This window comes from Trachypithecus francoisi, unplaced genomic scaffold (genome assembly GCF_009764315.1).
Source record: "Trachypithecus francoisi isolate TF-2019V2 unplaced genomic scaffold, Tfra_2.0 Lachesis_group12, whole genome shotgun sequence".
NCBI lineage: Eukaryota > Metazoa > Chordata > Mammalia > Primates > Cercopithecidae > Trachypithecus > Trachypithecus francoisi.
The window spans coordinates 5,394,300-5,420,250 of NW_022681457.1; the positions used below are offsets into that span (position 1 = coordinate 5,394,300).

The 25,951-nt window shown below is 52.4% G+C and overlaps 1 protein-coding gene and 1 long non-coding RNA gene across 20 annotated transcripts in view; one reads left to right on the plus strand and one right to left on the minus strand.

The window, feature by feature from the left end:
- The window catches only part of VRK3 (VRK serine/threonine kinase 3), a 50,571-nt gene that overhangs the window by 8,262 nt on the left and 16,358 nt on the right, over positions 1 to 25,951 (minus strand). For 14 of the 19 annotated variants that reach the window (XR_004440482.1, XM_033224186.1, XM_033224191.1 and 11 more), the window contains 9 exons: positions 25,145 to 25,294; positions 23,154 to 23,432; positions 15,577 to 15,641; positions 12,267 to 12,336; positions 9,988 to 10,072; positions 9,610 to 9,715; positions 7,690 to 7,782; positions 4,889 to 5,021; positions 3,620 to 3,740 (listed from right to left, as the gene is read on the minus strand). Coding sequence is in view for 18 of the 19 variants with exons in the window: in XM_033224186.1 (XP_033080077.1) it covers positions 3,620 to 3,740; positions 4,889 to 5,021; positions 7,690 to 7,782; positions 9,610 to 9,715; positions 9,988 to 10,072; positions 12,267 to 12,336; positions 15,577 to 15,641; positions 23,154 to 23,432; positions 25,145 to 25,294 (1,102 nt within the window). In the remaining variant the exon portion in view is untranslated. The remainder of the gene's footprint in view (positions 1 to 3,619; positions 3,741 to 4,888; positions 5,022 to 7,689; positions 7,783 to 9,609; positions 9,716 to 9,987; positions 10,073 to 12,266; positions 12,337 to 15,576; positions 15,642 to 23,153; positions 23,433 to 25,144; positions 25,295 to 25,951) is intronic. The other 5 variants (XM_033224188.1, XM_033224189.1, XM_033224183.1 and 2 more) reach the window with 1 other exon arrangement.
- Positions 18,940 to 23,210, plus strand: LOC117091619. The gene is made up of 3 exons (XR_004440484.1): positions 18,940 to 19,308; positions 22,444 to 22,709; positions 23,084 to 23,210. It is a non-coding gene; the product is annotated as an uncharacterized LOC117091619 (long non-coding RNA).

A 25,951-nucleotide genomic window follows, 5' to 3' on the forward strand; every position in this document is an offset into this window, starting at 1 on the left:
CCCACAGTGCTGGGCTACCTCCACCCTCACCTGCAGCTTCTGCTTCCTGTCCGTGTCTCCTTCCAGCCCTGGAACCCCCGACACTGGGCCTGCGTCTGCCTGACCTCTGTGTCCACAATGAAGCCTGGGCGGGCTCAGCATTCACTCCTTAGTTGTTCTTCATTCCACTGTGATTTTTCTTTCCTTTTTTTTTGAGACAGGGTCTCACTCTGGTTCCCCAGGTTGGAGTGCAGCGACACAATTACAGCTCACTGCAGCCTCCACCTCCTTGGACTCAAGTGATTCTTCCACCTCAGCATCCTGAGTAACTGGGACTACAGGCATGTGTTACCACACCCGGCTACAGTTTTTGTAGAGATGGGGTCTCATCATGTTGTCCAGGCTGGTCTCAAACTCCTGGGCTCAAGCAATCTGCTCGCCTCAGCTTCCAAAGTGCTGGGATAAAAGGCATGAGCCATTGTGCCAGATCTGCCCCTGTTTCTTGGGCACCCACAATGTGTGCTCTCTGTTGCATCCAGAGGAGGATGTGTATGTGTCACCGGGAATTGAGGCGCCGCTACTGCCCTCAGTCTCCTGTCTTGGGACTGTTAGTTAGAGATGTGAACCCTCCCTCATGGAAGCTGCAGTGTTTTGGGGTCTCCTCGTGAGAGGAGCTCAGCCTTGTCCTGAGCTAACCCATCAGAGTGTGTGAGGGAGCATTTCACTACCTTCACTCACACAGGGACTCGAGCGGGGTGCTCCTTCTGTGACTCATCCTTTTTACCTGGCTTCATTTCAAAAGAAACCTTTGTCTCACTGCTGTGAGCAGAAAACCCCAGCACCATGTGTTAAAGCGAGAGAGTAAGTGTGAAAATAAGCTCTAAGAAAATGGGCAGTGGACTTGTCTAGCGGGTTCTGAGGCTGGCTTCCCATGCAGAGGTTGCCTGTGGAAGTCTGCGGGCTGAAGGCCTCTCTGTCCCTCCCTCTTTCTGCAGGGATATTGGGGCAAATTAGCCAATGTGTGTGATATCCTTCTTGCCACTGTTTAAAGCTTCATGGTCCTTCAGGGGGCAATTGACCTGTTACCATCGCTGTGAGACCTGCCCCCGACATCAGACCTAAAAGTGTGCTGCACACCCCCACCAACAGTCCCACCGGTGGACACCCACGACCTGGCCCCAGCATCCCCATCAGTCTGACCTCTGACACACCATGTTTCACTCTTTAGCTCCTGTCTCCCCCAATAGGATGTGAGCTCCCTGAGGGCAGGGATTTTTGTCTTACTCACTCCTGTATCCCCAGGGCCTAGAACAGAGCCTAGCACATGGCAGGGGTTCAGTACTTGTTGAGTGAAGGTAGGCTGGGTCCAGGCACCACCAGTTCACCTCATAAGCCTCCTCCACTTGGGAAGCAGCGTGTAGGTGACAGGGGCTGTCTGTGGAGTTGAACGGCCTGGGTTTGAGCCCAGGAGCCCCTGCTGAGTAGCTGTGTGGCCTGGGCTGATTACCTCATTCTCTGTGCCACAGATCTGTGTGAGAGCACACAGCTCAGAGCAGTTGTGAGGATGCAGGGGAAGCACCAGGGGCAGTGCCTGGCACAGACAAGTGTATAATAAATGTTAGCTCTGAACAGTCAGTAGGAAGTCAAAATGATGAGACACATCCCCTCGTCTGAAGGAGGATGAAATTCTGGGCATGGTGCCACATACGCCAATTAAATACGCACCCAAGAACGTCACAGAGTTTTTAAGGACACAGATGCATCTAAACTAACACATTTAGGAGCATTCGGAAGTAGTGAACTAGTTGTATAGCTAAAGTAAAAAACATAACATTGAGTGAAAGAAGGCAAGAAACAGCATGAGGTTTAGAGCATAGTACTATTTATACAAATTAAACACACAGTACCACCATATATAGTTTAAGGACACAGACATGTCTACAGAAAATTGATTTAGAAGCAGCAGTCAGGAGCAGTGAACTCGATCCACATGTAGGGGTAGGGTTAAATTTGAAGAGAGCCAGAGACAGATGAGATGCAGAGAGGAACATCAATTACGCAAATCACACACAGGACCATGGCCAGCATGCGATTTTGAGGGTATAAATACATCTAAGTGAACACGTCAGCAGAACACATGTTAAGTGTGCTTGAGCAGCTGTCCATGGTTGAGAGAAAGAAGTTGGGGAATACGAAGGGAGTAAAATAAATGAGAAAGGCTTTACGTGAGGGAAGGACTGGGAAGGAATTCACAGCACACTAAGGACAGGGAAGTATGAGGGACTCAATGCCATTCACTGGAGGGTTCACCCTCTTCCCACTCTATATGCTTTCCCAGATAATCTCATCCTCTCCTGGGGCTTCAGTTGACAGCTCCTGAGATATTCCTGGGATCTGAGTCTCCCTCTAGACTTCACTCCTGCACTTCAGACGGAGATGGCCAGCTGCCTCCCAGATGACTCGGGCAACAAGTCCGAGACGGAGTCTTGCTCTGTCACCCGGGATGGAGTGCAGTGGCGTGATCTCCGCTCACTGCAACCTCCACCTGCCAGGTTCAAGCAATTCTCCTGCCTCAGCCTCCCAAGCAGCTGGGATAACAGGTGCCCGCCACTGTGTCAGGCTAATTTTTGTATTTTCAGTAGAGACAGGGTTTCACTATATTGGCCAGGCTGGTCTCAAACTCCTGACCTCGCGATCCACCCACCTTGGCCTCCCAAAGTGCTGGGATTAAGACGTGAACCACCGTGCCGGGCCTGGGTAACTCTTATTCATGTCTGAAGTGCATGCCTAGCACGCCAGCTAGGACCAGCTGCCTACTGTCCTTGGTGCTGAACCTACACCCCCCCCCCCCCCCCCCCCGCTTCCATTTTGTGCCCAGCGGCCCACTGTCCCTCGTGCTGAACCCACATCCCTAGCACTTCCCTTTGTGTACCGCCGCCTGCTGTCCTTGGTGCTGAACACACACCTCAGTGCCTCCCTTTTGTGCCCAGCTGCCTGCTGTCCCTAGTGCTGAACCCATATCCCTAGCGCTCCCTGTGTCCAGCTGCTCAGTGCCCTTAGTGTTCAATCTCACCCCAGAACTTCTCCATATGTTCCGCTGTCCACTGGCTTTGGTGCTGAATGTTTAAACCAGCAATGGTAAGACCTGGTGGTTTACATACAGAGGTGAAGGCACTGATCTGGCGGTGTGAACACTGGATGGGTGCTGCTACCAGTGCTGCGGCAGGGCCTGGGCCTGTCCTGCTCAGGTTGCCTGTGTGTTTGTGATGAATGAGTCACGGTGCCTCACACATGATGAGCATTTTCTACAAGCCAGGCCCTGTGCTAAGTGCTGTGTATACCTGACTTCCCTGAACCCTTCTGCAGTCCCGTAAGGTGGGCGCTAGTAGGAAACCATCTCATGGAGAAGAATACTGAGGCTCGTAGACATTAACACCCCACAGTGGTGGGGCCAGAGTCCAAGCCCAGGCAGCATGGCTCCGGAACCCCTGCCTCGCCTTCTGTGTGGACAGCGCAGCACATGTCTGTGCAGCTCAGAGGACTTGGGCTCTGCTAGATGCCACTTCCCCTTCCCTCCTGCTCCCAGCTGGGCTCTGGGCTTCTGCCCACCTGCAGGGGTTCTGCTGACCCCCCGACTCACTTCTGTTTTTGCTTCATGATGTCCTCAGTGTTAGGAAAGCAGTTTGTCCATGGCAGAAACCCGTAGAGCCACTTCAGCATGCAGTAGCCCAGGCTCTGGAGGTCGCTGCGGCGGGAGGGCCCTGGGAAGGGAAGGGTAGAGGTGGCACCTCAGTCTGGATGCTCCATTCACCAGTGCATCCACTCCCTTCCTTCCCCTCTCTCTCACTGACTCAACCACGTGCTCATGCACTCAGCATTCCAGCCATATGGGCTGTCTCCTCTGCTCATTCACTTTCATGAGTAGGTAGAAGCTTACTCTTATCCTGACTTACTCTCACTCAACCATCCCCTCAGCCCCTTTCTTCAGGTCACCCTCAACCACTCTTCTCTCATTCATGCACTCATTCAATCCTCAGCACCCGTGTGCTGGGCTCAGCTGATTTCTGAAAACCCAGACTGGAATCTCGTCAGGTCCCAGCCCATGACAGCCTAGTTGGGAGACAGCTATGGCGTGGGACTACCTGAGTGACAAAGGACACAGAACATACGGGAGCCCAGGAGGATGCGTACCAACCCCAGCCTCAGTGGGGCAGGGCCGGGGAGACTCGGACAGTGTATTTTCCTTATGCTTCCTGAGCATAAGACAATGCTTAATTTAGACAACGCTTTGTGTAAGCACTCGACAAGCACTACTTGTTGTCCGTGCTGGCCTTCCACCACCCGATGCTGGGGGCAGGGGTACCTTCCCCGCCCTGGAGGAGCTCAGTCTGGTGGGAGGACGTGGCAAGCATGTGGACGGCCATGATATAAAGGGATGTGAGAAAGAGGGGCTCAAGAAATCTGCCCCAGGCCTTCTTCCCAGTCTCTACACTTTCCCTGGATGATCCCATCCTCTCCCAGGGCTTCGGCTGATAAACTCCCAAGACACTGCAGAGCCTCTGCCCAGATTTCCCTCCCACATTCCAGACGTGGTGGCCAACCACCCTCCTGGATGACTCCTAGGCAACTCCCATCTTCCAAGTCTACACCAGATCCTGAGTCCCAACCTCTGGAACAAAGGGCTCCCCAGTGCCCAGCCTCCCACTGTCCTTGGTGCTGAACCGCTACCCACCCCCCCTCCCCCACCCCTCACAGTGGTCAGGACGCTGTCTGTGGTTCTGATCCCTGTCCTGGTGCCCTTAGTGCCTGTCCTGTGTGGCCACCTGCTGTCTCTGGCTGTGAACTCCTAGAGCTGCCCTTGCATGAGAAGCATGTCTCCGTGGTCCCAAACCCTTCCCTGGCCTCGTACCGCATCCCTTGTGCAGGTCCATGCTAATGAACTCAAGGTCCCCCTCGTGAGGGCTCCTGCTGCCTTCCACATAGGCCACGTGTTTGCCACTCGGGCAATAGCGGAAGGCGAAGCCATAGCCTGCCAAGGTCACCTGTGGACACAGGGAGAAGCCATACAGATTGGAGGTGAGGAGCACAACTGAAAACAACCATTCCATCAAAGATGACATTTTTCACTTACAAAACTAAGCCATGCTCATAGTAAAAACGATGTGAAGTAAAAAGAACCCAAACCAGCCATCATATTTCCTCCCAGCCCCTAAAACCCACTGCTCAGAAATAACCACTAGTAAGTTTCTTGATGCATCATTGCACATTTTTTTTTTTTTTAATAACCAGGTAACATATGTGGATGGGGAGGGGCTCTCGTTTTCCAGAGGCCTCACACCAGACCTCCTGTTGGACACCAGAACTTAGCACTTTAACAGCGGTTCTGGGCATTAACTCTGGGGCCAGACGGCCTGGGTTCAAATGCCAGCTCTGCCCGCTGGTGGCGGTACAACCTTGGGCAAGCTATGCTACTCTCTGCTATGATTTCTCCATTTGTAAAATGATAATAGTCCCCACCTCAAAGGGTTCTTACGAGGCTTAAGTTTAAAACAAAAGTTAAATGCTTTCTGCCTGATACACAAAGTTAACCAAATCTTCTTTCAAAAATATTTATTTATTTTGAGATGGGGTTTCACTCTGTCACCTAGGTTGGAGTGTAGTGGTGCGATCACGGCTCACTGTAGCCTCCTAGGCTCCAGGGATCCTCCCACCTCAGCCTCCCGAGTACCTGGGACTACAGGCATGTGCCACATACCCAGCTGATTTTTTGTATTTTTTTGTAAAGATGGGGTTTTGCCCTGTTGCCCAGGCTGGTCTTGAAACCCTAGGCTCAAGTGATCCTCCTGCCTTGGCCTCCCAAAGTGCTGGGATTACAGGTGTGAGCCACTGTCCTCTTTTCAATGGCTGCATTTTATTCCACCATATGGAGAGTGGACAACTGTTGGTTTTGTCTATGTAAGACCTATACACTTCCCCTGCTCCCTGTTTTTCTGTTCACAGTTTGTGGTGTTCATTAAAACATATATATATATATTTTTAAGTTTTGAGATAGGGTCTCACTCGGTCACACAGGTTGGAGTACAGTGGCACGATCATGGTTCACTGCAGCCTCAATCTCCTGGGCTCAGGTGATCCTTCTACCTCAGACTCTCGAGTAGCTGGAACCACAGGTGTGTGCCACTACACCTGGATAGGTTATTATTTTTTATTTTGTAGAGACGAGGTTCCCTATGTTTCCCAGGCTGGTCTCGAACTCCTGGGCTCAAACGATTCTCCCACTTTGGTCTCCCAAAGTGCTGGAATTAGAGGTGTGAGACACGGGACCTCGCCAGGATGGTCATTTTTATGTGGCAACTTGACTGGGCCATGGGGTGCCCAGACATTTGGCCAAACCCTATTCTGGGAGTGTCTATGAGAGTGTTGTGAAAGAGACGAACATTGGGGTGTGTAGACTGAGTAAGGCAGATTATTCTCCCTAATGTGGGTGGGTCTCATTCGATCAACTCAAGATGTGAACAGAATAGAAAGCTAAGTCACCAGAAGCTCTTCCTCCCTGACTGCTTGAGCTAGAACATTGGTCTTCTCCTGCCTTTGGACTGGAACTAAAACAACCCCTTTTCGGGTCTCAAGCCTGCTGGCCTTTAAACCGAAACTCACCTCACTGGTTCTCCTAGGTCTCCAGATTGCAAACAGAAGATCTCAGGACTGCTTAGCTTCCATTATCAACGAGCCAATTCCTTATAATAAATCTCTACACATACACATACACATACACACACACATACACACACACATACACACACACACGCACACCCTGCCAGTTCTGTTTTTCTGAAGATTCCTAATGCTTAGTTTCAGGATTTTCATCTGGGATGGTCTCCCCCCACTTCTCAGTCCATGCAGTTCAGGTCTGCTTCTGCCAGGGCTGCTGAGCTTTGGGGATTTAAGCCTCATCTGCTGGTGGCGATTTTCTCACCAGGAGGAACAAGTCTGCCTGACAACGAGCAGTGAGAAGCACGAGCCCAGAGACGGGAGAGCTGGCTTCCCATCTTAATTTTGTCCTTAATTCTTCATCATTCAAGTTCAAAATCATTCTTCATTTTGTTCAGTGGGTAAAAATAGCATCTTGTTTTAAGTTACATCTCTATGATTACTAAGGAAGTTGAATATCTTTTCTTTTTTTTTTTTTTGAGACGGAGTCTCGCTCTGTCACCCAGGCTGGAGTGCAGTGGCGCAATCTCAGCTCACTGCAAGCTCCGCCTCCCGGGTTTTACGCCATTCTCCTGCCTCAGCCTCCCGAGTAGCTGGGACTACAGGCGCCCGCCATCTCGCCCGGCTAATTTTTTGTATTTTTTTAGTAGAGACGGGGTTTCACCGTGTTAGCCAGGATGGTCTCGATCTCCTGACCTCGTGATCCACCCGTCTCGGCCTCCCAAAGTGCTGGGATTACAGGCATGACCCCCCACGCCTGGTCATATCTTTTCATATTATTTAGTTAGCCTGTGGAGTTCGTTTTTTAAGAATTGCTTTTCTTATCCTTTGACAATTTTCCTACTAAGTTACTTTTCTTATTTATTTGAAGGAGCTCTTTATATATGATGGACAACAATCCTTTGTCTGTAATAAGCACTGTGAAATAAATAGAGGTTTGGAGACAGATGGGAACCTGAGCCCAGAGATCTTCCAGAGTAGGCAGGAGCTGGCTCTTACCTGACTCTGGTCCTCTGGATCCACAAAGATATTTTCAGCTGTCACATTTCCATGAACATACTCATTCTCATGGAGGAACTCCAGGGCATCCAGCTGGGGGAAGAAGCAAGCCAGTGTCTGCACAAGCAGTAGGACTAACACAGCCTCTGGTGCAGACTGGGGCAGGGAGCCCCACTATTAAGGCCTGGGGTTGTCCGGCACTGTGACTGGGGGTTAAACCTGACTAAATCCGGGGCAGCATGAGGAGCCCACTGTGATAGCACATTGAGCATGCCTCTAATCAGGCTGTCAGGGAGCTCACCAGTTGAGCTAATGTGTGGCTTCCTATATTTCTCTCTTAGCTGATGGCAAACTCAGGAGAGGGAGAAGGGGTTAATGTCTGTCTGCAAAAATGACTCAGCACCTGCGAATATCAAAAGAGCTCTTCTCACCTGTCTTAGAGAGCAGATTTCAATCTTGTTAAGTAATTTATATCTTGATCTCCAGCTCCAGCTGTCCCACTGAGCTCCAGACTCTTTTTGGTGTGTGTATATATACATATTTTTGAGACAGGGTCTCACTCCTGTTGCCCAGGCTATAGTGCAGTGGTGCAATCACTGCTCACTGTAGCCTTGATTTCCCAAGCTCAGGTGATCCTCCCACCTCAGCCTCACAAGTAACTGGGACTACAGGTGCGCACTACCACATCCGGCTAATTTTTTCTAGTTTTATTAGAGAGGGCATTTTGCCACGTTGCCCAGGCTGGTCTTGAACTCCTGAGCTCGTGATCCACCTGCCTCGTCCTCCCAAAGTGCTGGGATTACCAGTGTGAGCCGCTGCACCAGGCCAACTCTTCAACTGTGTCTGCTGCCCGAGTATCAGCTACATTCCAATCATATCCCTAACCCTCTTTGACCCCAGGGCCAAAGTTCTGCTCGTTCTCCTTTTATAGACTCTCCATTCCCAATGCCTGAGACCCTCCCCAGCCTTGTCCTCTCCAAATGGACCCTGAGATTCTTCTCCCCATTCCAGTCCCTCCACATATGGCCCCTGAGGGCCTTTCTGTACCCAGAGCTGACCCCGCCCTCCCCTAATCCCAGCACTCTTGTGGCTCTCCAGTGCCCTCAAGACAGATCCCAGCCCCTCAGCCTGCTGTGTGAGGCCCTGTGTGATGTGGTCACTGCTGACCTGTCCACACCAACTCCATCTCTCCCCACTGCAGGGCCATAGTGCAGATACTGAACATAAAGACCTTAGGACTCAGCATGTCGCTCCCTTGGTACGTCCATCCCTCCAGCAGTAAAAACTGGGCCCTCTTATTCTCCATCACAGCAGGGGCCACTTCTACTCAGAGCACTCGTCATAGTTTGCCCAACTGTTTGATTTATTATTGGTCCCTCACACTAGACTGTGAGCTCCAAGACACAGAAACCATGTTTGTGCTGCTCCCTGCTCTGCACCCAGCCCTGGGGACAGCATCTGGCACCCAGCAAGTGCCTGATGAATATTTAATGAGGATGAATGAATGAATTAATGAACAAATGCCATATGGTCTCTATTCCACATAAGTCTTGCTCTAGCTGTATCCTTGGCCGGACCATCCTCTCATCTATCCTCTGCCTCTTCCACCCAGCACCTCGCTATTTCCACTCATCCTGAGAGTCTTGGCTTAGAAACACCCTCCACCAGGAAGCCTAATCTAAGACCTTCAGTTTAAGGCTGGGGCTCCTTCCTCCAATGCTCATGACCCCCAAGGGCCCTCCACAGGACTGACCCCCCAACAACTGGCTCTAACTGCCTGCCATGTCAGTCAGTGAGCCAACCCCTAGTGTGCGGCAGAGGGAGGTGGGGGCCGGATGTGTCCATGACTAAAGAGCCTGCTAAACTAGGATCTGACACGCCCTCCCCGACGCAGCAGCTCAGCAACTTCTGGGTACGCACCAGCCGGCAGGCCACCTGCAGCACAGACCTCTCTGACAGCACATGCTCTGGGCTGACATCCAGGGCCGACTGAAGGCTCCTCCCCAGGCTGGGTAACACCAAGAATCTGGAAGACACAAGCACCCCAGGAGGTGGGTGATGAACAGGGGAGAGAGGAGAACCGGCTGCCAAGGATGGACTGTGGTGGGGGCTGCAAGGTCCTGGTCCCAGGTGAGATGAAAGGTTCTGACTGGCTGGGCAGCAAACTGGGTCAAAACTACGAGAAGGCAGGAAGCAAAGAACTGGCCCACCGGCTTCAGGGTCCCAGCCATGCCTGGACTCACGACAGGAAGAGGAGGAAAGGGGCCAGTGAGGCAATCAGTGAGTAGAGCAGTTCACCTGTATTTGTCCTGGTGAACACCGAAACCCATGCAGGTAGGGACGGCCAGTCGCGGGGTCGAGTACAGCTTCTTCCACTTGTTGACTGCGGAAAGTAGGGGCTTGAGGTTAGAACACACCTAGTCCCAAGCCCATGGCAATAAGAGCCAGTTCTCAGAGCAGAAGCACAGAGTGCCCAGACTGCCTCTGAGTCTCTTTGTCGGAGATGACAACATTGTGGGTGGGTGACGGGGGAAGGGGCTGGTGACGGGGCAGGCATGGGTGACCCATGAACGTCTGTGATCCAGGTCTGTAGGTGATGGGGTGAACATGGTGGCTCTGGAGGAAGCATATACAAATCTGGAGTGCAGAGATGGGATGACAGGGTTACTTCCGAATTCACACAGAGCTAACAAGACCAACACGTGTCTAACCTAGCCATGACATCACCAGATTGTGCCTCTGCCTGTTTTCCAGATGTCAGTGGGGTGGAACAGAACCAATGGCAGCTGATGCTAGTTTAACAGCTGGCTGCCCAGGGAAGTCAGTCCTGATGGGTAGCACTTGCTAATTTCTTTTTTCTTTTTTTTTTGAGACGAAGTTTCACTATGTTGCCCTGGCTGGAGTGCAACGGCACAATCTTGGCTCACTGCAACCTCTGCCTCCTGGTTTTAAGCGATTCTTCTGCCTCAGCCTCCCGAGTACCTGGGATTGCAGGCGTCTGCCACTAGACCTGGCTAATTTTATTTTTTATTTTTTATTTTTGAGATGCAGTCTTGCTCTGTCGCCAGGCTGGAGTGCTGCGGTGTGATCTCGGCTCACAGCAACCTCCACCTCCCAGGTTTAAGCGATTCTCCTGCCTCAGCCTCTCGAGTAGCTGGGATCACAGGCACGCACCACCACGCCCAACTAATTTTTGTATTTTCAGTAGAGACGGGGTTTCACCGTGTTCGCCAGGATGGTCTCCATCTCCTGACCTCATGATCTGCCCGCTTTGGCCTCCCAAAGTGCTGGGATTACAGGCGTGAGCCACCGCGCTCAGCCCTTTTTTGTATTTTCAGTAGCGATGTTTTGCCATGTTGGCCAGGCTGGTCTTCAACTCCTGACCTTAAGTGATCCACCCGCCTCGGCCTCCCAAAGTGTGGGGATTATAGGCGTGAGCCAGCAGGCCCGGCTGCATTTGCTAATTTCTGCAGTGTAAATACACCTGCTATGGCCAACTCCAAGCTACCAACATGACATGACTGGAGGTGGGTCGGGGAGATACACAGCGGCAGCCGCCATGCAGCGTTCTCTCCACAGAGACAGCAGTGCACACAACCTCACTGGCAGACATCACAGGACATATAGGGAAATTATTAGAAAGTGATGAGTTTCTGAGGGTTCATTACCTTTGTTTTGAATATATTTGTAAGATTATATAATTTATTTATTTTATATATATTTTTGAGACTGAGTCTCACTCTATCGCCCAGGCTGGAGTGCAGTGGCATGACCTCAGCTCACTGCAACCTCCACCTCCCAGGTTCGAGTGACCCTCCCGCCTCAGCCTCCCGTGTAGCTGGGATTACAAGCACATGCCACCACGCCTGGCTAATTTTTGTATTTTTAGTAGAGATGGGGTTTCACCACGTTGGCCAGGCTGCTCTCAAACGCCTGATCTCAGGTGATCCACCCACTTCAGCCTCCCAAAATGCTAGGATTACAGGCGTGAACCACGACACCCGGTCTATATAATTTAATTGCTAATACTGGCTATATGTAACTACCAGCTTGCCATCTTCCTGAAAATTTAATTTTTTTTTTTTTTTTTGAGACAGGGTCTGGCTGGAGTGCGGTGACACAATCACAGCTCACTGCAACCTCCGCCTCCCAGGCTCAAGCAATCCTCCCACCTCAGCCTCTTCAGTAGCTGGAATCACAGGCGCATGCCACTACACCCGGCTAATTTTTGTGTTTTCAGTAGAGATAAGGTTTTGACATATTGCCCAGGCTGGTCTCAAACCCCTGGGCTCAAGTGATCTGCCCACCTTAGCCTCCCAAAGTGCTGGGATTATAGGCGTCAACCCACGCCCAGCCTGAAAATGTAATACTTGGCTTCCAAGAGCTGGTGTGAGCCAGCCACAACACACACTGAGGCCTGAGGGGTGACAGGAGTCAGGTTATGGGCACAGATGGGAGCAAACCTGGACCTTTAATCTAAACCCACCCTTCTCACGCCAGCAGGTAGAAGCCAGGTGCTGTGACCACGCTGGCGCCCCCCTCACTCTCCCCTCCTTGCCCAGTTCCCTGCCAGGTACCTTGCAGAGGCTTGGCGGCCCGCTGGAAGAAGTTCTGCTCATTGAACAAGCGCCCATCCTTGGCATCCTGCTGGGGGACAGGAGAGGCAGAAGGCTGTCACACTGAAGTCTCAGACAAGGGCCCCCAGTTCCCACTGGCAATTTATTACTCCCTCGATGATGAGGTTCCTCACTGAGTCCCCACATCAGAGCCCGATTCCTCAGGTACTACACACAAACACACATCAGAGACTGCGAGCTACCTCCCAGTATCCAGGTTTCTTTTCTTTCTTTTATAAGAGCCACAGTGTTCCCTAGAATGTGGCGTTCAGCTTAAAAACTACGTTTCCCAGCCTCCTTTGCAGTGAGGAATGACCACATGACCAAGTTCTGGCCAATGAGGATGTGAGCAGAAGAAACGTGGGCAACTTCCAGGTTATGCCCTTAAAGGGCTTTCCGTTCCTCTTCTGTTCCAGCTGTGTGCAATGCAGATGTGATGGTGGAAGCTGAAGCAGCCACTACAGCTCAAGAGATGCAGGTTATGCGTTGAAAATGTTGGTGCAAAAAGACAGAAGGAAACAGGGCCCTTTGTTTATAAAATCATCATATCAGCTCTGGAAAACTGCCCCTGATTTTAAGTGAAAAAGCAATAAAAATATCATCTTGCTTAAGCCACTCTTAATATTGGGTATTTGTTAAAAATAACACCAATGGCCAGGCAGGGTGGCTCACGCCTGTAATCCCAGCACTTTGGGAGGCCAAGGCAGGTGGTGGATCACTTGAGGTTAGGAGTTCTAGATCAGCCTCGCCAACATGGTGAAACCCCACCTCCACTAAAAATACAAAAATGAGCCAGGCGCGGTGGTGCGTGCCTGTAATCCCAGTTACTCGGGAGGCTGAGGCAGGAGAATTGCTTGAATCTGGGAGGCGCAGGTTGCAGTGAGCCAAGATTGCACCTTCAGCCTGGGTGACAGAGTGAGACTTTGTCTCAAAAAAAACACAAAAAACAAAAAAACAGCCACCAAATATTTTTATTTTTATTTTTTTTTGAGACGGAGTTTCACTCTTGTTGCCCAGGCTGGAGTGCAATGGCACGATCTCGGCTCACTGCAACCTCTGCCTCCCAGGTTCAAGCAATTCTCCTGCCTCAGCCTCCGTTGTAGCTGGGATTATAGGCATGTGCCACCGCGCCCGGCTAATTTTGTATTTTTAGTAGAGATAGGGTTTCTCCATGTTGGTCAGGCTGGTCTCGAACTCCCGACCTCAGGTGATCCACCTACCTTGGCCTCCCAAAGTGCTGGGATCACAGGCGTGAGCCACCACACCCGGCACACCAAATATTTTAATTAAAACACAACTCGTGCAGCTGGGTTCTTAAGAGTACAGCGTCAGCTGGGTGCAGGTGGCTCACATCTGTAATCCCAGCACTTTCGGAGGTGAAGGTGGGAGGATCGCTTGAGCCCAGGAGTTCCAGACCAACCTGGGCAACACAGGAAGACCCCATCTCGATAAAAAAAAATTAGCTGGAAGTGGTGGTGCATGCCTGTGGTCCCACCTACTTGGGAGGCTGAAGTGGAAGGATCACTTGAACCTAGCAGACTAGAGGCTGAGTGAGCCTTGATTGCACCCCTGCACTCCAGCCTGGGCGACAGAGAGAGACTCTATCTCAAAACAAACAAAAACCCAAAAGAACTAAATGACATAATGCTTGTGACACTCAGCACAGGGACTGTCACATAATAGGTTCTCAATAAGCAGGTGCTGCTACTGGTCATTAGTGAGCCTAGCTCCCTGCCCCAGCTCCTCCTCTTCTTGTCCTTCCTTTTCCCTTTTTGCGTCCTGGAGCCCTCCCCACGATGCTGGTGAAGTCCATAGTGACTGACACGAGTGACGCGGGCACAGCCACGTAGGCCCTGAGCAATCTCACATGGGGTATTCATGCCTGCCCCACTCCCCCAAGTGGGCAGCTCCTTCAGGGCAGCAATTGGGTCTGACCCATCTCTGCAGATGTCCCCAGCACTCAGTTCACAGGAGGCTGCAGGAAAGGCTTGGTGAATGAATAAATGGATGGATGAACACCACTGGGCATTCAGCCCCCGACCTTTCGAATGCTTCAGAACAGAGCTGCCTTCCCAGTGGATGGGGAGGGTGAATGTCCTCTGGTCGGCCTGGTGCCCTGTGCTCCCCTCCCAGCCCATCCCTCTTCCTGATGGGACTGGGACATGGCACGGCCCCCGCCAGACTGGGAGCTTCTCCAGGGCTGGGCCTGGGGCCAACTCTTCATCACCGAGTTTTGAGCCTCAGGAAATGCTGATGAGATCAGATGCACGAACAGAGAGCAAGGCTGTATTTCTAGGATGATGAGCGTAATTACAGTAGTAATAACAGGAACGGCTCAGGTTGACGGGGTGCATACTGTGCCAGGAACACCTGAACCACGCAGAGAAGCATTAAATGGGACACGGTAGCTGCCCTGCTGGGAGGATTCAATGAAGCAGTGCTTGTGAAACATAGCCCGGCTCAGGCCATGCCAGCCTCTCAAAGCAGGTGCTACCCATCACTAGTGAGCCTGGCTCCACAGCCCACGCTCTGACCCACTCTCATGGCCTCCATCTAGGGCGGAGGGAGGGCAACCCACCCAGCTGTCCCCGGTTTTCTGGGGTGTGAGATAATTCAGATAAACAAAAAGAAAATAAAAGTCACCCGAAATCCCAGCACCCAGAGATGATGGCGGGGCTATGAACCATGACAATGCCCTTCTGTTAGGCACCTCCTCTGTGTGGAAGGCATGACTCACCCTCGTGGCCACTCTCCCTTTCTCTGTTTCCTTTTGGCCCCACCCTCGAGCGCACATGTCTGACAGCTGAAACTCATGGTCGGCACCTGATGTGTGATTTCACTGAATCCTCAGCACGGGGATCCCATCTGATGGGTTCTCTGTTGGACCCCACACCCAGCACGGTGATACACAGTAGGTGCTCGATACGTGCATGCTGCGAGGCCGGCGGTAGGGGGCAGATGGGCCACACCCTGTGGGTATGAGCGGCTCCATTTCATGGATGAGGAAACTGAGTTCTGAGGGGGCTTGCCCAGGTCACACAGCCGGGGAGCATCAGAGCCAGACTCTGGCGGATCCAACTGTGGGTTTCTAACACCCCGGGATGATGGAGAACTGGGTGACTGCCCCGTCCACGGTCTCATCGCTCCTTGCAGGTGGGGACCCTGGTCCCCAGCCGAGCTCTCCCAGCTGATAGAGGGGCTCAGAAGTCAAGGATGTGTTTGTGACAGTCCCTGCCCTCCAAGCTGCCCCCCTACCTGCAGGGTCACTTACCAGTTTGAGTGAGAACTTTTGCTTCTGGGGTCCTGAGTCACAGGCGAGGGCGGAGGTGGGTGCAGCTATAGGGGAACAAACAAGGGAGTGAGGTTATAACAGCAGGGAAGGTCAGGGTCATCGTCCCCAGACTTCCCAGCAATGAGAAGCAGCTCTGGTGCTCTGGTTCTGACAAGGTCAAGCGCACTCTTGGTTCTCACGACCTGCTGCTTCTTAGTTTTTTTTTTGTTTGTTTTTCTTTTTTGTTTTTTTCAGATGGAGTCTCGCTCTGTCGCCCAGGCTGGAGTGCAGTGGCCGGATCTCAGCTCACTGCAAGCTCCGCCTCCCGGGTTGACGCCATTCTCCTGCCTCAGCCTCCCGAGTAGCTGGGACTACAGGCGCCCGCCACCTCGCCCGGCTATTTTTTATTTTTTTGTATTTTTTAGTAGAGACGGGGTTTCACCAGGTTAGCCAGGATGGTCTCGATCTCCTGACCTCGTGATCTGCTCGTCTCAGCCTCCCAAACTGCTGGGATTACAGGCTTGAGCCACCGCGCCCGGTCCAAGCTTCCTAGTTTTAAATAAGCTTCTTCTCCCTCTTTCTCTCTGTCACTATCCAGCCATGCAGGAAGGGTTAATGCAGCAGGCCTGAGGCGGCTCTCCTGGCAAGGTCTGGGAGCCTGGATTCCGGCAGGGCTCCCAGAATCCCCTAAGTGAGTGCGGCTCGCTGAGCCTAAACTGCTTGTGCAATCACTGTGGTTTCTGTGCAACACCTTCTTTCCTCTGGGGAACCTGAAATGCGGATACATGTCAGACAGAGGGGGCCACATGACTGCTCCCCAGTAACAGCCCTGGGCACTGAGCCTCTGAGGAGCTTCCTGGTGGACAGTTCCCACGTACCGTCACAGCCTGTGGCTGGGGAATTAGGTGTGTCCTAGGCAGAGTGACCTCATCCAAGGCCACATCCCAGGGTGACCTAGGTCCAATGACTGATTAAGGTGGACATAAAGGCCCAGCCTTTCCTGGCCCAACATGGACCCACGCTGAAGGACCACTTTTGCTCCAGAGCCCTGCAGGGTCAGCTGAGGCCATCACTGGGCTGCATCACAGCGCCGCCTCCTGCTCTGCCCCGCCTGCTTCCTTAGCCCTCCCTGGGTTCTGATCCCTGAGGCAGCTCCCCATAAGCACCCTGTCCGCTTGTTCCTTGACACAGCCTGCTCCAGGAGCCCTTACTGTTCATTTACAGACCCCACCACGTCTCTGGCCCTGTGCTAAGTGTGGGCTTCACATGCATCGTCCCATCTGACAGATGAGGAGAGAGGCCAAGAAACGCCAGGCTGGCCAGGGTTCAAATCCCAGCTCCTCCCTCTACTCTCTGTGTGACTTTGGGCTTCCATTTGCATGTCTGTAAGATCGGAGTAATAAGGCCTACCCAGAGACTGGCTGCAAGGACTCAACAGACAGGCGGGAGTAAGAGCAGCACCAGCGATGTGTGCAGCAAGTCTGCGTCCCCCTGCACGCACACTGCTCGGTGAACCCACTCAGCCCAGAGCCCAGCACGGAGCCTGGAGTGTCAGGATTGCTCCACAGGTGGCAGCCTTAAAATATCCCCATAACGGCCGGGCGCGGTGGCTCAAGCCTGTAATCTCAGCACTTTGGGAGGCCGAGGCGGGTGGATCACGAGGTCAGGAGATCGAGACCCTCCTGGCTAACACAGTGAAACCCCGTCTCTACTAAAAATACAAAAAACTAGCCGGGCGAGGTGGCGGGCGCCTGTAGTCCCAGCTACTCGGAGGCTGAGGCGGGAGAATGGCGGGAAACCGGGAGGCGAAGCTTGCAGTGAGCCGCGATCACGCCACTGCACTCCAGCCTGGGCGACAGAGCGAGACTCCTCCTCCTCAAAAAAAAAAAAAAAAAAATCCCCATAACACCAGGGCTCCACAGCTGGGGAGTGGCAGAGCTGGCTCGACCTGGGTCCATGAGCTGAGCTACTGTCACCCGCGCACCCCGACTCATGCTGGTGTCCCTCCTTCCTCTGCTCTCATCGTTCCCACCCTCCCTTCCCCATCGAGGCTGGTATCATCTCAGACACTGGGCTGAAGGACGGGGGGTGACAAAGTCACCAAGAAGCCGTCCTTGCCCTCAAGAAGCTCCAGCTGCAGCAGGGTTGGGAGCCAGCTCTACACGTTCCAGGCCAAGGGTGCTCTGAGCCCAGGGGAAGAGAGAGAGACACATGCAGGACCCGCATCTTGGGGAAAGAGAGATCCTTTCCAGCTGTGGGGAGAGCACTGGGGGGATCACGCTGGAGCAGGCCGTGACATCATGACCAAGCATCCGCCCCTGTCTGGAACCCAGGCACAGGAACAGTACCTGTCTCTCACAGGCACCATGAGGTCAATGACAATGCGTACATGCCTGGCACTCAGAGGCAGGCAGGAAAAGCTGGCAATGTGATACAATTTTCCTGCACTGCTTTGCAGATGATAGAAAGCTTTTCTCTTTAACTTTTCTAACTGGCCCTGCTGCCAACAGCCTGGAAAGCCAGCTGGGCAATTTCCCATGTAGAGGGAGTCAAGGGAGGCCACAAGGGAAAACGGGCTTGGCCAAGGGCCCCAACAGAGCCGGGCCACAAGCCCAGGGCTCTAGACTCTGTGATCTAGGGTGGCAGATCCAGGTTTCTGCTTGACAGAAACCTGACACATGGAAAAACTCTACGTGTGCCAAATGAAGACCTGGGCATGCCAGGAAGGCAGGTGAGCGCCTCCCCTTGCCAAAATCAGCCGGTCCTGAACTTAGAGCAGGAGCACTGTTCTGGGACCCATCCTGACCCTAACACCAAGAAGCATGTACACAGCGCTGGCTATTTTCCTGGCATCACTCTACTCATTTCACTCTCCTGACTGCAGCCCTGTGAGGGCAGTAGCATTACCATCTCCCCTCTGCAGATGAGGAAACTGAGGCACAGGGTCACGCTGTCATTTGAAAGGTCAAGCGACAAGTGGCCAGCAGAGGCAGCCCAGCCCACTGCTGAGCTCCAGGGTGTCCCATGCCTTCTACCTCCCGAGGCCCTGCTGGGGACCCTGACTGACTTCTCCCTTCTGGCCTCCAGAAGGAACCAGCATAGCCAACACCTAAACTCTGTACCCAGTGATTCTGGACTTCTGGCCTCTAGAACTGCAGGAGAATAAGCATGTGCTGTGTTAAACCACTCATCGTGGTAACTTGTTACAGCGGCCACAGGAAACTAACACAAGCCCCATCTTCCATCCGTGAAGGCGGAGGCTGTGGAGGGCAGCGTGTGCCTGACCCTGAGCTGCTACTCACGGACAGCTCTCCCCAGCATACCGCAGTGAGCAGCTGCAGGGACTCATGTGACTGACGACGGATGGTGGTTCTCCCACACAGCTCCGGGAAGGCGCAGGAGTATGACATTATAACTCAGTACTAGACAGAGAGATAAGGGTTAATCAAGTGCTTAGAGCATGGTGCAGAGAGTGAGATAAAAGTGTCCACTGCTCGAATAACCGTAATGATTCAGCTTGTTCTTGTTTTATTGTTATTGCTTTAAACTACGGGACACACAACTCCACCATCTCTTCTCGACTGGTGCAAACTGGCAGAAGAAAAGGGCGATTTGCTCTGGGGTGATGCCGGATGGTGGTGTGACCCAAATGCAAGCTCCGCGTCAGCAGGGCCTTCGCCAGCCCTGCTCCCCCTGCACTGTGTCTGTGATGGCACCATGGCCAGGCACACGGTAGGTGCCGCTTAAGGATCCACTGAGCCGCCGGGCGCAGTGCTCACGCCTGTAATCCCAGCACTTTGGGAGGCCGAGGCAGGAGGATGGCTTGAGGCCAAGACTTTGAGATCAGCCTGGCCAACATAGTGAGATCATCTCTACTTTAAAAAATAAATAAATAAAGGGACTGCTGAAGGAATGGATGACTCAGGCAGGTTGGGCGCTGGGGTTTGCTATTTTTATCAAACAACCCGAGTCATAAAACGCAAAACCGAAACCACATTGGCCCAGAGTAGCCCCTTCCTGTGCTTTCACTGTGGGTTTCCGGGGAGGGCAAGTGTGGTTTCTTCTCTCAGGAGCTCCTGGCCCAGTGTGTTTTCCTCTCCTTCTCCCTCTTCCTTCCCCGCCCTCCTGCCCTCTCCCCACTCTGCTCTCTCACCTCAATCTCTTTCTCACGGTTGCTTTTCATCCCTCTCCCTTTCTCCTCCCTCTGTGCTCCTCGGCCCCTCATTCCTTCTCATCCAGATCCCTTCTCGCTCTTTCTCCCCGACCTCTCCTGCTTTCTCTCCCGTTCTTGGGAGAAGCCAGAGTGCCTGCGTTCAAATCCCAGCTCTACAACTTCCAGGCTGTGTGCCTTTGGACAAGTAGCTTCCCCTCTCTGTGCCCCAGTTGTAGGATGGGGTAATACGGGTGCCTATCTCACAGTGTGGCTGGCAGCATTGCATGGGTAAGAGTTCCCAAAGTGTCTGGCATGGGATCCTGCCTGTTAATCCCAGCACTTTAGGAGGCTGAGGCGGGAGGATCGCTTGAGCCTGGGACGTTGAGGCTGCAGTGAGCCGTGACTGCATAACCGCACTCCAGCCTGGCTGATGGAGTAAGACTCCATCTCTTAAAAATAAAAGTGCTGGCACAGGCAAGGGCTCCCTAGGTGTTAGCCATGGTCCTCTTTCTCTTGCTCCTGCTTGGTCTTGGTCACACTCTTTCCCCTCTCCGTCAGCTTTCCTGGCCCTGCCTATCTGTCCATGTTACTAACACTGCCTCCCTCTGCCTCGGAAGGACCCTGTACAGTTTTCCAAGCGCTTGGCCTCCATCTCCTATCATCATTTGAGCCAACAGCCCAAGGAGACAGGGGGCAAGGCTTCATCTCACTTTTCCAGTGGGGGACATCAAGGCATAGAGTGCCTGAGCTGTTCACTGGGGCTCCCTCAGCGTGTTTAAGCCAAGTCAGGACTCAGATTCGGGGCTGTCTGAAACACCAGCTGTCCTGCCTGCCCGCCCATACTCCAAGGCAGGGAGGGCCAACAGAAGGCTCAAAATTGCCCACATGCTTGTGGGCACTTCCAAATCAAAGATTTCCTGTTGAAATCCAGGTTTCAAGCTTTTCCTGAAAAACCTGGAAGATTCTGGAGCCCAGAGCCTAGCTAATAATTCACACCTCTGGGATCCATGTTCTTCATGTATAAAATGGGGATAGGGATAGTACTGATGCCCTAAGGCTATGGTGAGAATGTAGCAAACCTCTGTCCATCAAATAACTTGTAAGCAAATATTCACGGCAGCGTTACTCATAATAGCCCACAGTGGAAACAACCCAAACGCCCATCAGCTGCTAAGCGGCTAAGCCACACGGGGTGCTCCCATACCGTGGAATATCACGCAGCCGTAAAAGGACTGTGGCAGTGACGCGCCATGGCATGGATGCACCTTGGGCACATGCTGCTGAGTGAGGGATGCCAGACACAAGAGGCCACATAGTGCAGGACTCCGCTTCTGTGAACACCCAGAAGGGGCAAATCCACAGAGGGAGAAAGGCGGTTAGTGGCTAATAGTGGATGGGAGGAGAGAAAAATGGGAGTGATGGGCCGGGCGCGGTGGCTCAAGCCTGTAATCCCAGCACTTTGGGAGGCCGAGATGGGCGGATCACGAGGTCAGGAGATCGAGACCATCCTGGCTAACACGGTGAAACCCCATCTCTACTAAAAATACAAAAACGAGCCGGGCGAGGTGGCGGGCACCTGTAGTCCCAGCTACTCGGGAGGCTGAGGCAGGAGAATGGCGTAAACCCGGGAGGCGGAGCTTGCAGTGAGCTGAGATCTGGCCACTGCACTCCAGCCTGGGCGACAGAGCGAGACTCTGCCTCAAAAAAAAAAAAAAAGAAAAATGGGAGTGATGGCTCAAAGGTACTGAGTTTCTTTTTGCGGCGACAGAAACGTCCTGGAATTAGATAGTGATGATGGTTGCACAACACTGTGAATATCCTGAAGGCCACTCAGTTGCACCCTTTAAAAGAATGAATTTTTGTGGTGGCTCACGCCTGTATTCTCAGTACTTTGGGAGGCCGAGGCAGGTGGATCACTTGAGGTCAGCAGTTCAAGACCAGCCTGGCCAACATGGTAACACCCTGTCTCTACCAAAAATACAAAAAAAAAAAAAAAAAAGAAAAAAAATTTAGCCAGGTGTGATGACATGTGCTTGTAATCTCAGCTACTCGAGAGGCTGAGGCAGGAGAATTGCTTGAACCCAGGAGGTGGAGGTTATAATGAGCTAAGATCGCACCACTGTACTCCAGTCTGGGCGACAGAGCAAGACTCTCTCTCAAAAATAAATAAATAAATAAATAAATACATAAATAAAATAATAAAAGAATAACTTTTTTTGAGACGGAGTCTCGCTGAATAACTTCTTTTTTTTTTTTGAGACAGAGTCTCGCTCTGTCACACAGGATGGAGTGCAGGGGCGCAACCTCGGCTCACTGCAAGCTCCACCTCCCGGGTTCACGCCATTCTCCTGCCTCAGCCTCCCGAGTAGCTGGGACTACAGGTGCTTGCCACCTCGCCCGGCTAATTTTTGTATTTTTAGTAGAGACGGGGTTTCACTGCGTTAGCCAGGATGGTCTCTATCTCCTGACTTCATAATCCACCCATCTCGGCCTCCCAAAGTGCTGGGATTACAGGTGTGAGCCACCGCGCCCGGCCAATAAAAGAATAACTTTTATGTGAGTTTTATCTCAATTAAAAAGCTCCAAAAAGAAAAGAAAGGAAAAGAAAAACCCATGTAAAGTGCTTAGAACAGGCCTGGCCTTGCAGAAGCACTCAATATTTAGTACAGTTAATACTAACACTACTGCCATAATTATTTTCCTCATTGTAACAGAGGCCGGGATTTTCAGCCTCATGTCTGCCTCCTCCCCTTCCATTCCACACCTGGGCGAGTGGATGAGCAAGCCTGGGTGCTCCCTCCTTTGGGGTCTGCATCCACAAGACTCAAACCATGTGTGGTATTGGCCCGTGTGGCGGAACCCTCAGCCCAGCCCCACCCCCAACTATGATGAAACACCTGGCCAGTCTTCTGTCCTCACTCTCAAGGCATCTCAGATCTGCATGGGAGGCCTGCCTGCTCTCTGCAGAGCCCGCCATTATGTAAGCAATAAACCTCTCCTATCCTCTTGGTGTGTGTGTGACATCATCAGCCTCGATGTTTCAACCAAATCTTAGGTGAGGATCCATCCTCTCTCTGCACACTGGCCAGAAAACAATCATCCTTAGCATGCAACCCCTGGGCCTCCCACATGCCAAGAGCAGGCGGGCTGAGAAGGGGCACACTTCACACAGGGCACATGCCTTCCAACTGGCCACAGTCCCCACCACGCCCAACTGCCTTACTCCAGCCTGCTGCACTCATTCCCACTGTTGCCCGGCCCTGCTAGTGGGCAGGTGTAGAGTCCTAGGTCTAAGAGAAAGTTGCCTAGCGGCAGGTCTGCAGCTAGGGAAATGACTTCCATTCCCATTCTCAGGAAGGGGTCCCCTCCCACTGTCCTAGCGCTGAGACGACCCGGTCCCTGGCCGCCCATGGACACAGCGTACCTTCATAGAGAATGCCCTGGTCGTCCCTGGTCTGGAGGAACTTCAGCTTCCACTGTCGCCCACTCTTGTCTGTCAGCACTGTCCCTGTGGGCAAAGCTTCAAGTGAGGTGGTCACCCGGCTCCGCTTCAGCGTCTGAGGGCTCCGCTTCAGTGTCTGAGGACTCTGCCTGGTCTTCTGAGGGCTGCAGCTGGTCTTCTGAGGGCTCTGCTTGGTCTTCTGAGGGCTGCAGCTGGTCTTCTGAGGGCTGCTTTTGGGGGTTGGGGGTCTGCTCCCGGAGCCTGCAGGAGGATGGTAAGAATAAAGCAAAAGCACCATCCAGGAGAGAAAACTTGGATGGAGAGTGAAACAGCATGCAAACTACTGTTCCTTTATGAATTCGTTCATTCAACAAACACTTCCTTGGACCTTCTATGAGTCAGGCCTTTGAATGATGACATTGGGGTACAAGATAGAAATCGGACCTGCTGGCCGGGCGCGGTGGCTCAAGCCTGTAATCCCAGCACTTTGGGAGGCCGAGACGGGCGGATCACGAGGTCAGGAGATCGAGACCATCCTGGCTAACATGGTGAAACCCCGTCTCTACCAAAAAAAATACAAAAACTAGCCGGGCGAGGTGGTGAGTGCCTGTAGTCCCAGCTACTCGGGAGGCTGAGGCAGGAGAACGGCGTAAACCCGGGAGGCGGAGCTTGCAGTGAGCTGAGATTCTGCCACTGCACTCCAGCCTGGGCGACAGAGCGAGACTCCGTCTCAAAAAAAAAAAAAAAAAGAAATCGGACCTGCATCCTTCCCTCAGCAGTGCCCAGTTTGGTGGGCAAGTCTACTCTAGACATAGCCAGTCAGAGGTGGGTCTGAGATAGGGCAGCACAGACAGATATTACAGCCCAAAAGAGAAAGAGATCCTGCCTGGAGAAGTCAGGGTAGGCTTCCTGGAGGAAGGGATGTTAGCGTTGGGTCTTGTTGGATGAGTAGAAGTTTGCCAGGGAAAAAAGGACATTCTAGACATTTACGCAAAAACATCCTGAAAAAGGACTCAGTCCTGAGATAGAAAGGGGCCAAAATATTTGTTAGACCAAATCCCTGCCCTGGAAGGGTTCCTAGACTGGCAAGAGGATGGGGCGGGTGTGGTGGCAGACAGATTTGGACACAGGAAAAGACATCGTTTACTCCGTTCCTCCCACCCACCATCCCCTAAAGGCAAGTAATGGCAAGAGGCCTCCGGGCCCAGAGGATAATGAGGAGCGAAGGGGACACCTCACACTGCCACTGCGGCTGTGGCTTCAGATCCAGGGGCCCAGCGAACAGAAGGAACACAGTCCTCAGGCCTCCCGTGTCCTGGGCACTGGCTGGGCACAGGGAATATACACAAGTTGTGCTGGGTCCTTGCCCGCAAAGGGCCCCCCAGTCCAGAAAGTGAGGCAGAAAGGTCCGTGGAGCCTAGAGTGACATGTGCTCCAATGAAGGCTGCAGCAGGCATGGGGGGTGCCAGACAAAGAGGCTGGAAAGAGGCTATGGTGGACGATGAGGAGGTCTGGATGTGAGCCTATGGCACTCAAGAGAAGCTTCCTAGAGACCAGACCAGCTGAGTGGCAGTACACAAGGCCAAGACAGAAGGTGAGAGTGTCCTGGGCTGAGGGAACAGGCTTAGCAAAGACCAAGGTTAATCTTCAAAAGTGTTTTCTGGGCAAAGACTGTGTTGAGGGCTAAAGCAGGAACCAGGCCACACAGATGCCAGACTGAAGAGCTTGGTCTGAGGGCACTAGGAACAATAGGAGGCTGTGTGCAGGGTGGGGCCGGGGCAGCTCTGGGTGCCAAAAGACCCATCTGGGGCCATTCAGAGGCAGACTGGAGGGGGAGATGGGAAGCTGGAGTCAGAGAACAGGCAAGCATGGATGATGTTTGAGCCAGGACTGTGGCAGTTTCGTCCCAAAGATCATTAGACAACCCAACTTTGCTCCACTTAGAGTCAGGCCAGATGGACCTTAACTCTTACCTTTGGATCTCTCAGAGGAACTCAGAGTATCTTCAGACTCAGAACTGTCACCATCTGAGAAGAGGGATAATCGGGGAGAGGTGATGGTGCTGGACCATTTCACTTTCTTAGGAGAGGTTTCCAAACTGGAGTTCAGCCCTCTCTTTGAGCCTAAAGAAAGGCAGACAAAATGCAGACTGGAGTTACAAAGGCCCCTTTGCAGGCTCCACTGGATTGGGAGCCCTGAGGTTATATTCAGCTATGCTCTTCTCTTTGGCCCTCAATACCAATTCTTGTTTCTTCTATCACATAAATATCTAAGTAAACTGTTCCTTTTAGTTGTTCTCTCCTTCTTAGGTCTTACCTCTCTCGTATCTTCCAGTACTTTGCCACTCTGTGTCCTTTCCACATAATTTCTTTATATGCACATATATTTGAGATGGAGTCTCACTCTGTCGCCCAGGCTGGAGTGCAGGGGTACAATCTTGGCTCATTGCAACCTATGCCTCCTGGGTTCAATCAATTCTCCTGCCTCAGTCTCCCAAGTAGCTGGGATTACAGGCATGCATCAACATGCTCAGCTAATTTTTACAGTTTTAATAGAGACAGGGTTTCACCATGTTGACCAGACTGGTCTTGAACTCCTGACCTCAAGTAATCCACCAGCCTCAGTCTTCCAAAGTATTGGGATTACAGGCATGAGCCACCATGCCCAGCCTCTTCCATGTAATTTCTTAAAATTTCTCTTCCAGTTAACTAATTCTCCCTTCAGCTATGTCTAGTCTGCTGTTTAAACCACCCACTGAGGTTCTGATTACAACGATTTTG